The sequence below is a fragment of the Lissotriton vulgaris genome, chromosome 7, assembly GCF_964263255.1.
Source record: "Lissotriton vulgaris chromosome 7, aLisVul1.2, whole genome shotgun sequence".
Taxonomy (NCBI): Eukaryota; Metazoa; Chordata; class Amphibia; order Caudata; family Salamandridae; genus Lissotriton; species Lissotriton vulgaris.
Window position 1 is genome coordinate 1672641169 of NC_141695.1, and position 13874 is coordinate 1672655042.

The window sequence follows — 13874 nt, forward strand, 5'->3', positions numbered from 1 at the left end:
AGACCATCGTTTCTCTCCCACTTTCCACTTTAGACCGACGGTCTGATTGAACTCAGACAAGACGGAAGTCCTCATCCTGGGACCATCACCCTCCGCCTGGGACGAGTCCTGGTGGCCCCCAGCCCTGGGCACCGCCCCCAAGCCTACAGACCACGCGCGCAACCTGGGCTTCATCCTGGACTCCTCCCTCTCGATGACCAGACAAGTCAACGCTGTCTCCTCTTCATGCTTTCACACCCTCCGCATGCTCCGCAAGATCTTCCGATGGATCCCGACCGAAACCAGGAAGACAGTCACCCAGGCCCTCGTCACCAGCCAACTGGACTACGGAAACACCCTCTACGCCGGAACCACAGCCAAGCTACAGAAAAGACTCCAACGCATCCAGAACGCCTCCGCCCGACTCCTCCTGGACATCCCCCGACGCAACCACATCTCCTGCCACCTGAGAGACCTGCACTGGCTCCCCGTCAGCAAGAGGATCACGTTCAGGCTCCTCACCCACGCACACAAGTCTCTCCACGACCTGGGCCCCAAGTACCTCAACGACCGCCTGACCTCCTACACTCCCACCCGCCAGCTACGATCGACCAACCACGCCCTCGCCGCCATTCCACGCATCTGAAGAGCCACCGCCGGAGGCAGATCCTTCTCCTACCTGGCGGATAAAGACATGGAACTCCCTCCCCATCCACCTTCGACTGACCCAGGACCACCTCTCCTTCAGGAAGCAACTGAAGACCTGGCTATTCGAGCAGTAGCGAACCCCTTCCCCAAGCACCTTGAGACCCTTCCGGGTGAGTAGCGCGCTATACAAATGTCATGATTGATTGATTGATTGATTGATTTAGGGTTTGTCAGATGGAGTAAATGCAGACAGAATGGCAGCCACCACCCGGCCCCATCGCATCCATCTACATTGGCAGAAACTGCTGTCATGGAGGTTGCTGTCAATGTAGGAAAAGTTTGAAGGGCGACCCTGTCAAACATGAAAGCTGGCTGTCAAACCTTTTCAAAGTTTTTTTTTATTTTTCAAAAACAAACACCTAGGCAGAAGGGACCCCCACAACCTTAGTTAAATTTCAGCAGGTCAAACCTGCCAAAATTGAACAGGGGAAAAGCATTCAATATTTACAGTTTCATGCAGAGTTTGGTACGCTAAACACCCAAATGTGTATGTTAATCCCCACCAACTTGCAAGTAGGTGCTATTTTTCTCACCTGGTACATAACATACCCTGTGATATCGTTATTTATCACATGCGATAAATAACACCAAAACTCAATTCAGGCCTTAAGTGTCAGTCATCCCCCACTTTTGTGTGGCACTTTCCTACCGTAGGGCTGACTGTTAGTTTTCTTAACCTCTTCGATGCTGATGACGAGCTCCGCTCCGCTCAGCTCCGCTCGTCATCAGCCACGGTGGTCGTGTGCGGATGACGAGCTGAGCTCGTCATCTAACGCAGCTTTTCGAAAAAAGCAGCGCAGCGGAAAAATAACCACCGCAGCGATGCGGTTAATGACTGAAAGTGAAGAACACATCATTTACTTTTCTGCGTTGATTAAAGTGAACCTGAGCATCACCAAGTGTATGTACTGAGACTGGGCATTATTGCATACTAGTATGAATAAGATTTCATTGAGACCCTTGCGTGGGGGACTTTAAATAGGGGTGCTACTCTCAGTTTGGAAAACTTTGTTCTTTACAAATGTCCATTAAGTTTTCCAACTTGCCTTAGGCAAAGTTTTGGTCGCTACATCCCTGCTGCTAGATTGCCCAAGGAAGAAGAGTCGGCCATACAGCTGGCTTGCGGTGATTGTGTGTGTGTGCGTGTGTATGTGTGTGTAAGGGTGGTGACTTGCTGCCACTCCAGTGTCCTTAGCCCTGAGCAGCAGTGGATAACATAATTATGCTCTGCAGAAGCCCACTGGTAATACCCTGCTGCCCATCATAAACCACCAACACAAATTCACCCTGGCAAAAGATGTGTGAAACTGGCAGCTCTTTGATTTTAATCACAGTTGAATCAGCCTCACACCAGCATGGTGACAGCACAAGGTCTGTTTAGAATAATTGCTTGCTGTACATTCAGTTCTAGTGGATTTGCTTAGGCACATATATTATCTTTTTTCTACAGAGAAATATTGCTTCTGGGTGCTGTAAGAAAATCTTAAGTGAGTAAATATTTCTTCAGGTACCTGTCAGAACCCAATATAAATCCTATGACTTTTAGCCAATAGTTTTGGCATCTGTCCTTTGAAATGACCCAAGACTGCCATGTTGTTACCAAAAGGTTCATGAGGGAGAATCCTTCTTCGCAACCACACCTCATGGAGATAGTCTGGATCACTGGCTAAACCTGTTCTCTTGGTGAGGTGAGGGCTGGCATGGACATTTTCACCAAGGTTGCTCTCCAGTTCAAGCTCCGTCCTGCAATGGAATTTATGAAATGGCCGCCTTGTACTTGGAAAAGGCCTTCGTACAATAACAACCAGCTGTGCACAAAGGTGCTCGAGCGGAATCAAGTGCCAAAGAGCTTCTCTGTCCAGGCTTCAAGCCCTAGAATAATGTTGCCAGAGGCGACACGGCCTTTACAACGTGGGCTGAGCCACGAGTGCCATATTCCCGCAAGCGGAACCACGCTTGCCGTAACCACGCATATGCCTTAACCTCATGCATGAGTGGTTAAGATAATGCGCGGTCTAGATGCTAGGATCGCAGGCACCGGAAGAAGAAAGATAAGGAGAGGGCGCCGTCTGATAAGTGGGGCTGGGTTTGGGCGGGTGGGAGTTAGTTTTTAAGGGTTGGGGTAGTTTTTAGGGCTCAGGGTTGGGGGGTCATTTTTAGGGCTCAGGGGTGGTTTTCAGGGCTCGGGGTAGTTTTTTGGACTCATGGGGTCAGATAGTGTTTAGGGCTCAGGGGGGTCCGGGTAGGGTTTAGGGTTCAGGGAGGGCTTGGGTAGTTTTTAGGGCTCAGGGGGGTCAGGGTAGTGTTTAGGGCTCAGGGGGGTCGGGTAGTGTTTAGGGCTCAGGGTAGTTTTAAAGTATGATGGGTCGGGTAGTTATTAGATCTCTGGGCGGGGGGCTGGGGTGTGATCTTTACTGCACATCCATTTACCAGCCATGCTTTTATCACGAAATTGCATCGTAAAGGCATGTGTGGTAAAGCGATGCGTTATTCAGATGCATTCGTTATTCGGGCAGCATCGTAGAGGCACGCATGGCTTAGCCATGCGTGCCTCTGTCATGCAACCTCCCAGAGATGTGAGGCTCCGGCTTAACCAGGCTTTGGGCCTCAGACAAAAAAAATGTAAACAACACTTTTGAGTTAGGTATGATTAGTCGCCCGGTGCCCGGCCACACTGGCCAACATGAGGTAGAATGATGTCTTGAAACCCTCGGGTCAAAGACGCTAATAACTGCACAATTATAGGTAGTAGCTGTTTTCACGACTTAAGGACTCATTCATTAGGTGTGCATCTAATGCCACAGAGTACATTCTTTCTTTTGACCATCCCCATTGGCTGCATTTTCAGACTTGAAAATCATCACCTTCTACTAACACATTCACTTTTGGCCCAATTCCATCCATTGCTCAGTCAAGTAGTCGCTTGGACTGCACCCGTCCGGTCCATCCCATGGTCACTCTGGGCAGTTGAGGCTGCAGAGGTCTGCAGACCGGAAGAAGCTGTACACATTAATGAGCGGGAACATGACAAGAGCCCCAATCATGGAGCCCAGCTGCACCACTGCTCCGCACCACACGAGGGCGCTGTGACTGTGACTCCGTAGGATCATGCCAGTCATCACCTTCACATAGCTGAGGAATCCAGTGAAAAGGACCCAGGACAGCACCTGCAACAAGAGAATGACATAGGCCTCAGTCACTGTACATCAGGATGATACCCAAAGGGGACAATCAGTAGCAGACTTAAGGTGTAAGAACCCATGGAAAACATTAATAGTGAGCCCAAGATGTGGGTGAGGTTTAAGGCATGGCAGAGAATTGAGGCAGCCCTTGGGTGGGCGCAGTTTTGGGTGTTCTTTGATGCCACAAGTGTTAGTTTACTTTATTAATGTTCACTTTTTGAGTGCAATTGTGTGTTTACATGTTTGAACCATTTGAGCCTCCATATAAGACACACTTTTTGAAAAACTATATTGTATTGTAGCATTTCTATGGGGGTTTGGTACACCGGAGTCCTTTCCAGGTATTTAGTAAGAAGTTACTCCATTAGTTTTGCATGGTTGCAAGCAGGTTTTGGTTAAAGCATCAACTGTGAGTGGTGGGTTTTGCTCTTGTACATGAAGCACGTGGTACAGCATCGTGCATTGAATAACCTGCAAAGGGAGTGTAATTGTATTTATATAGCGTTTACTACTCCAGACAAGACATTGAAGCGCTTTTTTTGTGAGTAGCATGCTACTCAGGAACCCAAAAAGGATTTGTGGTGAATTTGTATAAGGAAATGTGAAATTAGTTTTAGAAGTGGACATGTGAGTCTGTTAGTTGCATTGAAAAGGATAGTGGAGGGATAGAAGTGGGAAGGGATAGTTTTGCAAGCTGTGAGTAGAGAGAAGAATGACTTGATTCTGAGAGTCACTTGAACCATGATTCTAGGAAAAGTCATATCTTAACTTCTCTTCTCAATTCCAGGTAGTCCTCCAGAATGTCTTGGTGGTTCCTATTCTCTTTGACAGCATTTGTCATAGCCTACAGGTTGGTACAGAGAACGACGTCCCACCAACGCGGGTACCAATCTCATTTGAGTCTAACTTTACACTAGTAGCAATGATGGGCTTTTTCAAGACCTGATAAACATAAAGCTATGACCAGAGGCTAGGATTAGGTTATTAGTCAATCGTACGCAACAGTTGAATAAGTTGTGCAGATGCCAGAAAACTGCCCACAGCTTCTTCCCAGAAGAAAGACCTTAACTGCCCACACGTTCTTCCCAGAAGAACAACCTTTTAAATTCCAGTAGCATAGGAGTGATGCTGACAGGAAACGAAGGCAGGAGAGAAAATGGGTGGCATCAGGAATCTGGGAACTTCATGACGAAGCCGCCTCCTTCGCTTGTTCTGAAGCCTTTATACCCCTATCACCGGTCACACTTTGACTGCACACAAGGTAAGTGAAATCCCTACAATCACTTCTACTGGCGGTTCATATATTGCTTCACATCAAGAAGACACCTTTCCAGTCATAGGCTTTCCTTTACAAGCCAGGGTATTTAGGGATTGTAGTCTTTGCTTGTGTTGTCTGTTTCAATTGAACTAACTGCATTAACCACACCTGTGAAGGTGAAGGAATCACTGTGATTCAATTTGAGGCTCTCTTTAGATCCCCCTGGAAATTTTGCCAGGTGCTGTAGGGATACAATTCAGTGGTCGATTGAAGGAGGTTTATATGTGAACGCGCTGGATAATTTTGAGCAAGTTAATTCGAGACAGAACTACCTCTAACAAAACTGTAGATATGGGAAACACACAGTTTAAATGATTGGGAGTTCCTGTACACCTATTAGTTTTTCATGGAACTGCACTGCAAAGCTTGAAACACCCGGATGATTTTCCTTATGCTCTATTAGATTACAGTTGTAGTTTTTTCCCTGAAGAAGCAGAGCGGGTATTCCGCGACACACGTGTTGGTAACTTCAGTGCTTTTAGGGCATCTCAAGTGAAGAGAATTGGCAATTAGTGCTTTACCATCAGGCAATGCAAAAAGAACAATTGATGGACAGAATTCAGAACAATGTCATACATTAACACCAGTACAGAGATCTGGGCCTAAATCCATCGTTCTTTGCTCACCATGCCATTCCAGTTTGGACCCAGCCATATGCAAATCAGTCTTGACCCTGTGCCCAATGGAAACAGTCCAGCCCAAACTGCCAGGCCAGGTCCTCCCTGGACTGGAATCAAGCATCCTAGGACCGGTTTCAGGCTTTCAGCCCTCATCAGCCAGGATAGTTTGACTCCAGTGGCATGGAGAGCACGGGACTCACATCTGAGCATACCCGTCCCACTCATGGTGACCAATGCAAAAAGAACAATTGATGGACAAAATGCAGAACAATGTCATACATTCACCCCGGTACAGAGATCTGGGCCTAAATCCATCGTTTTTTTGCTCGCCATGCCATTCCAGTTTGGACACAGCCATATGCAAATCAGTCTTGACCCTGCGCCCAATGGGAACAGTCTAGCCCTAACTGCCAGGCCAGGTCCTCCCTGGACTGGAAACAAGCATCCTAGGACCGGTTTCGGGCTTTCAGCCCTCATCTGCCAGGATAGCTGGACTTCGGGATAATAAGACTTGTTTTTTTAAACATATTTGCTGTCAACCACAGGCTTTGAAGCCACATTTTAATTGCAATATTCTTTTACTGTAGTGAACCCCTGTCAAAGGGCTTACTAATAACCAGAAATACATTGAGTATAACATGACTTGCTATCGAGGAAGTTTTTGTGTGTTTTTGCGTGTCCAGAAAAAGGCTTGGATGTGCCTATCTGGATCATGAGAAGCAGTAAAATTCATAAGTCCAGCGGCCACTTAAAATGCTCAAATCATTTCCTATTCTTCCGCCGACCTCTTAACGCTCCGCCATGCTGTGCCCCTATTGCCTCGTGCAGCCAGGGCAGCCCAGGATTGTGGTATTTTGGTCTCCCCGGACTCTTCTGTCCTTGCGACTCCCCCCCTATGCCCCGAGCCCGTACCGTCTCATCACTCTATACCAACGCTAGGGACTTCTCCCCTGACCGTGCTGTATCTCAATACCCGGTCTATGGTGAAACATCAGCTTGAAATTTTTCAGCTACTAGATGAAAGAGCTGTGGATATTCTACTCTTATCCGAAACTTGGCTGACTGATGACTCAGTCCCCGATATTCTTGCTGCCATTCCTACCGGCTATTATATTTTGCAATCTAATCGCCCAGCTGGGCAAGCCGGAGGTGGGGTAGCAGCTATCATCCGTACACAGTACACCTTTACCACCTTGGCTTGTGCTGCGATCCCCAAAACAGAAAGCCTCGTTATTAAATTTATCTCCATTAAGTCTTCTTTCATCTGTGTCCTCGTGTACAGACCCCCTGATTACATGCCTTCCTTTCCCCAACAGTTCGGTGACCTAATTTCCCAACTTATCATCAACAACGCTAAGGTTATCATCATTGGTGATTTTAATTATTGGCCCTCTGACCCTCGGGAAAGTCGCTTATCGGAGAAATTTTCGGACCTCCTTTTAAGCATGAATTGTCGTCAATTTATCAGAACACCCACTCACTGTAAGGGTCACATCCTGGACCAGGTCTGGACGGCAAACCTCGAAATCTTGCCCCCCATAGTGACTCCTTGTTCCTGGTCAGATCATTATTTCATTTCCTTTTCTTTTAACTTATCTACCCCCTGTCGTCGTCCCCCCCACGACCAATGTTTTAGCCCGGAATTGGAAGAAAGCCAATCTGACGGACCTTCACTCCATATTGGCATCTACAGCACCTTTGCCCTCTGGTTCAGTGACTCGTCAGGCCTCTACTCTCGAACAATGGCTGTTGTCTGCATGTAACTCTGTTGCCCCTCTGAAAACCATAAAATCCATGCGCCCTCATGACGCCCAGTGGTGGTTCACAGATCAACTAAAACTAGATAAACTTGCTCTTCGCCAGGCCGAGCGACGATGGCGACGCAACTACAATCCACAACTCAAACTTAAATTTGTGAACCGTTTAAAAGCCTACAAATCTTCCATCCTTTCGGCCAAGACAACTTACTTCTCTCACAAAATTATGGAGTCTGCCTCTAAGGCAAAGGACATATTCTCCATAGTGAATGAGCTCTCTCTTCCAGACCGGGTCACTTCCCCACCCCTACCCACTCAGGCTCTGTTTGATTCATTAAATACTTATTTTTTGGACAAAATTATCACTATTAAAAACAATATCCCCCTGCCCCCATCCTCTTCTCCTCTTCCCTTACCCCCCAATAATCCCCATCATCTGGATGTCTTCCCCCCTATCTCTATCATTGAGTTCCATAGGTTACTGCACAAAGTTAGTTCCAGCTCCCCCAATGACTGTTGCCCTCCCCAGATCCTCAAAGAAATCTTCTTCGCCTGCCCTGACCCTGCTTTGGCACTACTCAACAACTCGCTGTCTACTGGAGTGGTTCAGGACTCCTTTAAACAGGCAGTTGTGATACCAATCCTAAAAAAATCCAACGCTGACCCTACGGTCCTAAGTAATTACAGGCCCATCTCCATTCTCCCCTACCTAGGAAAGAAATTTGGGAGATCTACGTCACGCGCTGTCTAAGTGCCTTTATCGAGAGCTCGTCCTTTTTTAGATCCCCAACAGGCCGGTTTCCGTCCTCTTCATTCTACTGAGGCGGTCATCGTGGCTGTTATGGACACTTTAAGAACAGGTGCCGACAATAACATCTCTCAAGCCCTTGTCCTGTTGGATTTGTCGGCGGCTTTTGACACGGTCGATCATACTATACTGATCGACCGTGTCAACAATGCCGGCTTCCAGGGCGTAGCCCTCGACTGGGTCAGATCTTTCCTGGACAAGCGATCCCAGGCCGTACACTTGTCTACTTTTTCTGCTTCTTATTCTCCCCTCTCCTGCGGAGTCCCTCAGGGCTCCGCCCTATCCCCTTTGCTTTTCAATCTGTATATGCAGCCCCTAATAGTCTCCCTTCGCAAATCCTCTGCCACAATTTTCAACTATGCGGATGATTTGCAGTTAATATTCCCCATTGACACTTCCCTTTCCTCCCGTATCAGTTTTCAAACCACCATGCTAGACATCTCAGAATGGATGTCTCGCAGCCAGCTCAAATTAAACCCCACAAAGACTGAGCTTGTGCTGGTGGGTGGATCCGCCAACCCATGGAATGACAGCTTTAGGCCCCTATCACTTGGGATCCCCCTTGTCCTGTCAACTCTGTGAAGAGCCTTGGTGTAGTCATCTCTGGTGACCTATCTATGAGGCCTCAGATTAGTGCTGTAACATCATCCTGCTTCTTCCACCTGCGTAGGATACGCAAAATCAGTAGATTCCTCACCAGAGATGCACTCATCCTTGTCATCTTGGCTCTTGTAATGTCCAGAATTGACTTTGCTAACACTCTGTACGCAGGAATTCCCGCCTACCACCTTCACAGGCTGCAGCTGGTGCAAAACCAGGCTGCTCGCTTAGTATACCATCAGCCTAAGCATCAGCACGTCTCGCCGCTATTGCGAAGCCTGCATTGGCTCCCGGTGGCCAAACGCTGCACTTTCAAACTTGGCTGTACGATATTCAAAGCCCTTTCCAACCTTGCGCCCGCCTTCATTTCTTCTAGCTTGAAGCGATACACACCCACGAGAGACCTTCGCTCTACCTCCCATAACCTTCTGCTTATCCCTAAAATTAAACGTAAAAAACATGGCGGCCTCTGCTTCTCTTTTTTGGCCCCCAAATTTTGGAACCCCCTTCCGCCCTCTTTCCGTCATTGCCCTACCTACGACTGCTTCCGTAGGACATTGAAGACGTTTCTTTTTCAGTTAGCATTTGAGTAAACCCCTGCCCTTGCCCTCCGCATTTGTTATGAGCGCCATGAAACCGTTCCGGTGAACGTGCGCGGTATAAAATATTTTAACATAACATAACGTGTGAATGAAACGAAGAAAATAAATGAAACAGAACAAACATGTTGAAGTACCTTGATTAATTTTCGTCAAAAATGTGAAAATTGTAGATACAAAAGTGGGCTAACCCCAATTTAAAGCTGTGCACCTGGTTTAAAAGTGATACTTCGCTCTTTCTGCTCATGATGTTTAACTCAGGGTAGATCACGCAACTCAGGGAGCATGCTAAAAAGAGCAAGTTTAAAATGTTTATGGGAAAATGAAGGAATAAATGGAAGAACGAAGGTGTGCACTGCAATCATTGTGATAGCGGTCTTTTCAACAGAACCAGGAGAAGCACTAATAGTGATTACGGAAGCAGCCGGCGAGTTTGGTTCAATCTCAGGCTATAAATTAAATGTCAATAAGACTCAAGTCCTTCTTAATCATAAACCTCTTGCCCCTGTGCAGGGAGTCTGTTCAGTTGCTACTTATTTGGGGGTCAGGATATCAGCACAGGTAGATAGAATATTTTCTTTAAATTCTGAAGCTTTGTTAAAAGAGACAACTTAGGGGCCCATTAGGATGACAAAGTCCGCCTGCCATCCCATCGTATAGAGTGACCGCCTGCCATAAGGGCGGGGGTCCCATGCCTGCAATTAGGATGCGCCTGCCACAGTGAAGGGCGCATCCAGCATTCCTGACATTGTGGCGGGCGGTGCACTCAGCACCGCCTGCCACAATGCCAGGAAGGCATGCTGTGCACTTCCATGCACAACATGGCAGGCACTGCGCGGTGCCTGCCATGTTGTGCATGGAGCTGCTGGGGGGTTCCATAGGTACCCCCATGTGCACCCCCCACCCACCCGGAGTTCCTGGGGGCCCGCAACAGGCCCCCGAAGCAGACTCCGCATGCCTTTCCATGGCGGCAATGCCGCCACGGAAAGGCATTGGAAAATGCCCATTCTAATATGGCTGGCGGTGTCAGACACCGCCACCATACAGAACCCTTTTCTGCCCGGTCGCAAGGCGAACGGGGCGGAAAAGCGGCGGACGGTCTTTCCATCCGCCACGGACCCCCTGCCATAATATGGCGGGGGCATTCCTGCACGGATGGTGGGCGGATCGCCCCCACCAGGTCGGCGGTGGCTACCGCCGGCCTGGCAGAGGTGATCCGCCCGCCATCCTAATGGACCCCTAAGTCTTTAAAAAAATGGCATAAGTTGCCTGTCAGTATTATTGGCAAAATTAACACTATCAAAATTAAGATTTTGCTTAAGTTTCTTTATTTTGTACGCTCTATTCCGTTACGCGTTCCAAACTCATTTTGTAAGCAATTAGATGGAGCACTAGGCAGTTTTATATGGGGATATAAGAAAGCAAGACGAGCGACAGATAGGTCGAAACTCCCTTTCAGTCAAGGGGGTCTAGAGTCCCTGATTTTAAAACATACTTTTGGCCAGACAGTTTTATTCATCTCCGTAGTCTCATCAATCCTGCTAGCACCATTTTCTGTCATGAGTTTATATTGGAGAGGAGAGCAATATGTTTCTGTATAGAATCAACGACCCAAACTATTTTAAAAGGGTAAAATTCAAGACTATACGGGACGGTATACTCATTTGGCGTGCTATCCTGCTTAGTGGTAACATCTCTCCTTATCATGATAAGTTTCCGTTATGGAATAATCCAGGATTGCCGGAGATATTCCATAATGATGTGGGTAAAAAATGGGCTAGATGTGGAGTCACATGTTTAGGGGATCTGTATGGGTATACACCTGTTACAACGCATTCGTTACAACGCACTACCGTTACAACGCGACTTTTACAACGCATACCATTACAACGCATTGCGCTGGGGGGCGCTCTAGGATAGGGAATAAGTATAATTTACTATCCAACACCTTCCCTAGGGTCCACGGGGACTGGAGTTAGAATAGTAAATTATACTTACCACTATCCAGCACCTCAAAGCGCTATGCGTTGTAATGGTATGCGTTGTAATGGTCGCGTTGTAACGGTAGGTAGTTGTAATAGTATGCGGAGTAACATGGTACATCCATCTGTATGACTACAGAGGTTTTGTCTCATTTGATAGACTGCAGATTAAGCATAAATTGCCAGACCATATGCTGTTTAAATACTATCAGATCCGGGATTATTTTTTAAGAGATCTAAACCTGATAAACATAACCGGCTCTGAGATATGGGATTTTATGTATGAGTAGAGTCTAAATCTTTGATTAGTGGGGTGTAAAAATGGCTAAGTAGCTACAGATCAAACGACTGTGAGAGATTAGCCGATCGTTGGGGTAAGGTTTTGGGGATTACGATAGTGGCTATTACTATATCACAAGCTTTCAGTACCATAGACAAGGCTGTGCACTCTACTAATCTGCTTCTGCAGCAACACCGTACGATATGTCTCTTATACTATACTCCAGAAAGAATAGCTAAATGGTCACCTGATAATAATACAATTAGGGATCGGACAAAATGCCTGAGATGTAATTTACATGCGGCTGACATTAAACATATGTTTATAACATGCCCAGAACTGACAACATTCTGGCAGAAGGTTGGGAATGTTCTGCTTCAGAAGTTAGGGATAGAAACACCTCTGTTGATTATTGAAATCATGATGGGAAATTGTTTTGTGAGTTCTAAATACAACAGTCTGCTTGCTATTTTACTAGTTTCTGCAAGATTAACTATAGCTAGGGTGTGGATCTCACCAAAACCCCCATCTGTCATGGATTGGTGGCTGCTAGTAAGGCAAATATATGATATGGAACACGTGCTGGCTAAGACAAGAGGCACTTGTTCTATAGCTAAATGTACTACAAACTGGGGATCTTTGTTTTAGGTGGCATAAGTAGTATGATTTAGTGGTGGTTTAGACTGGCTTGACTATTCTCTCTGGCTTATGTATAAGTTTATTAATTAATCCTCCTTTTTACTCTTGTGTCATTTTTTTGTAATCTGCTTTTTTTAATTAAGTGTGTAATAATTATGTTTTCTGTGATGTCAGTATATACTCAATACTGTATATCTGATTTGCTTTGTGTTTATTACCCTCTAGTTGCCAAATATTTTTTTTTAAAGGTAACCTCAGTGCTTCTAATTGGCTCCATTAGCATTCAACTATATATATTTGTCACATTATTGCTGGATTGGATGTGATGTACCTAATTGTATCGATGGATAGAATGATATTCTCCTTCAGAAAGCAACTAAAAACCTGGCTATTCGATAAGTAATGTACCCACCCTCCCTCAAGCGCCTTGAGACCCTCTGGAATCTGGCTATTCGATAAGTAATGTACCCACCCTCCCTCAAGCGCCTTGAGACCCTCTGGGTGAGTAGTGCACTATACAAATCCCTGAACTTTAACTTGAATGTAACCGAAGCATACTGAATAAAATTGATGGATGAAATACAATTTAACCATACTGATGTTTTGAGTGTTTATATTACGATTTCAACTCCCCACTACCCTCATTGAATTTGGTTTCAGTTCTGTCAGCTGGATAAACTTACATCAGTGGGTGAATGCGCTGGACCATTTCTCCGTTTATACAGTTCCTAATTCTGGGATACAATTTATATTGGAAAAGGTGTGCCACTCTGGTGCCTTTTGACTGCAGGCCCGCTCTGTATTTAAAAAAAAACAGATAAAGTGGGACTTGGCTACGTCTAGAGTATTTGTCTTTCACCTTATGCTATTGGCTGTTTGCATAGGAGGCTATTTTACCTCTCAAAAGTGCACAATATATTCACAGGTAAAAAAAAAATTCTCCTAGATACAAATTGTTATTTGGTTTTTAAATGGAGTGGGTTTAAAAAATATATTTTAGTCAGGACTCAAAGTGAAGACAGAAGTATAGGCTTAGTCAGGGCTTGCTCCCTCGGATGGTGAGGAAGGAGAGGTTCCACTCTAAGACTTTTCCATGGATGCTGGCATTGTGGAGTCTTGTGTAGAGGGTGTGGTGGGAGACTGTGTCGAAAGCGGCAGAGAGGTCCAGGAGCAAGAGGGCTGCGGTTTCTCCTCGGTCGAGGTGATTGCGTATGTCGTCTGTTGAGGTGAGTCGTGCAGTCTCGCTCCTGTGTTTGCTTCTGAAGCCTGATTGGAAGGTGTCCAAGATTTGGTTTATTTCGACGAATTTGGTGTGTTGGGTGCCGATGGCCTTCTCGATGACTTTGGGTGGGGAGTAGGAGCAGAGAGATGGGTCTGTAATTCTTGAGGCTAGTCGGTTCGG

The 13874-nt window shown here is 46.3% G+C and overlaps 1 protein-coding gene across 1 annotated transcript in view; it reads right to left on the reverse strand.

Annotated features, from left to right (window-relative positions):
- Positions 1-1005: 1005 nt before the first annotated feature.
- The window catches only part of SLC52A3 (solute carrier family 52 member 3), an 84058-nt gene continuing 71189 nt past the window's right edge, over positions 1006-13874 (reverse strand). Inside the window, exon 3 of the mRNA XM_086932725.1 lies at positions 1006-3854. Within this exon, the coding sequence (XP_086788851.1) occupies positions 3642-3854 (213 nt within the window). The 3' untranslated portion in view covers positions 1006-3641. The remainder of the gene's footprint in view (positions 3855-13874) is intronic.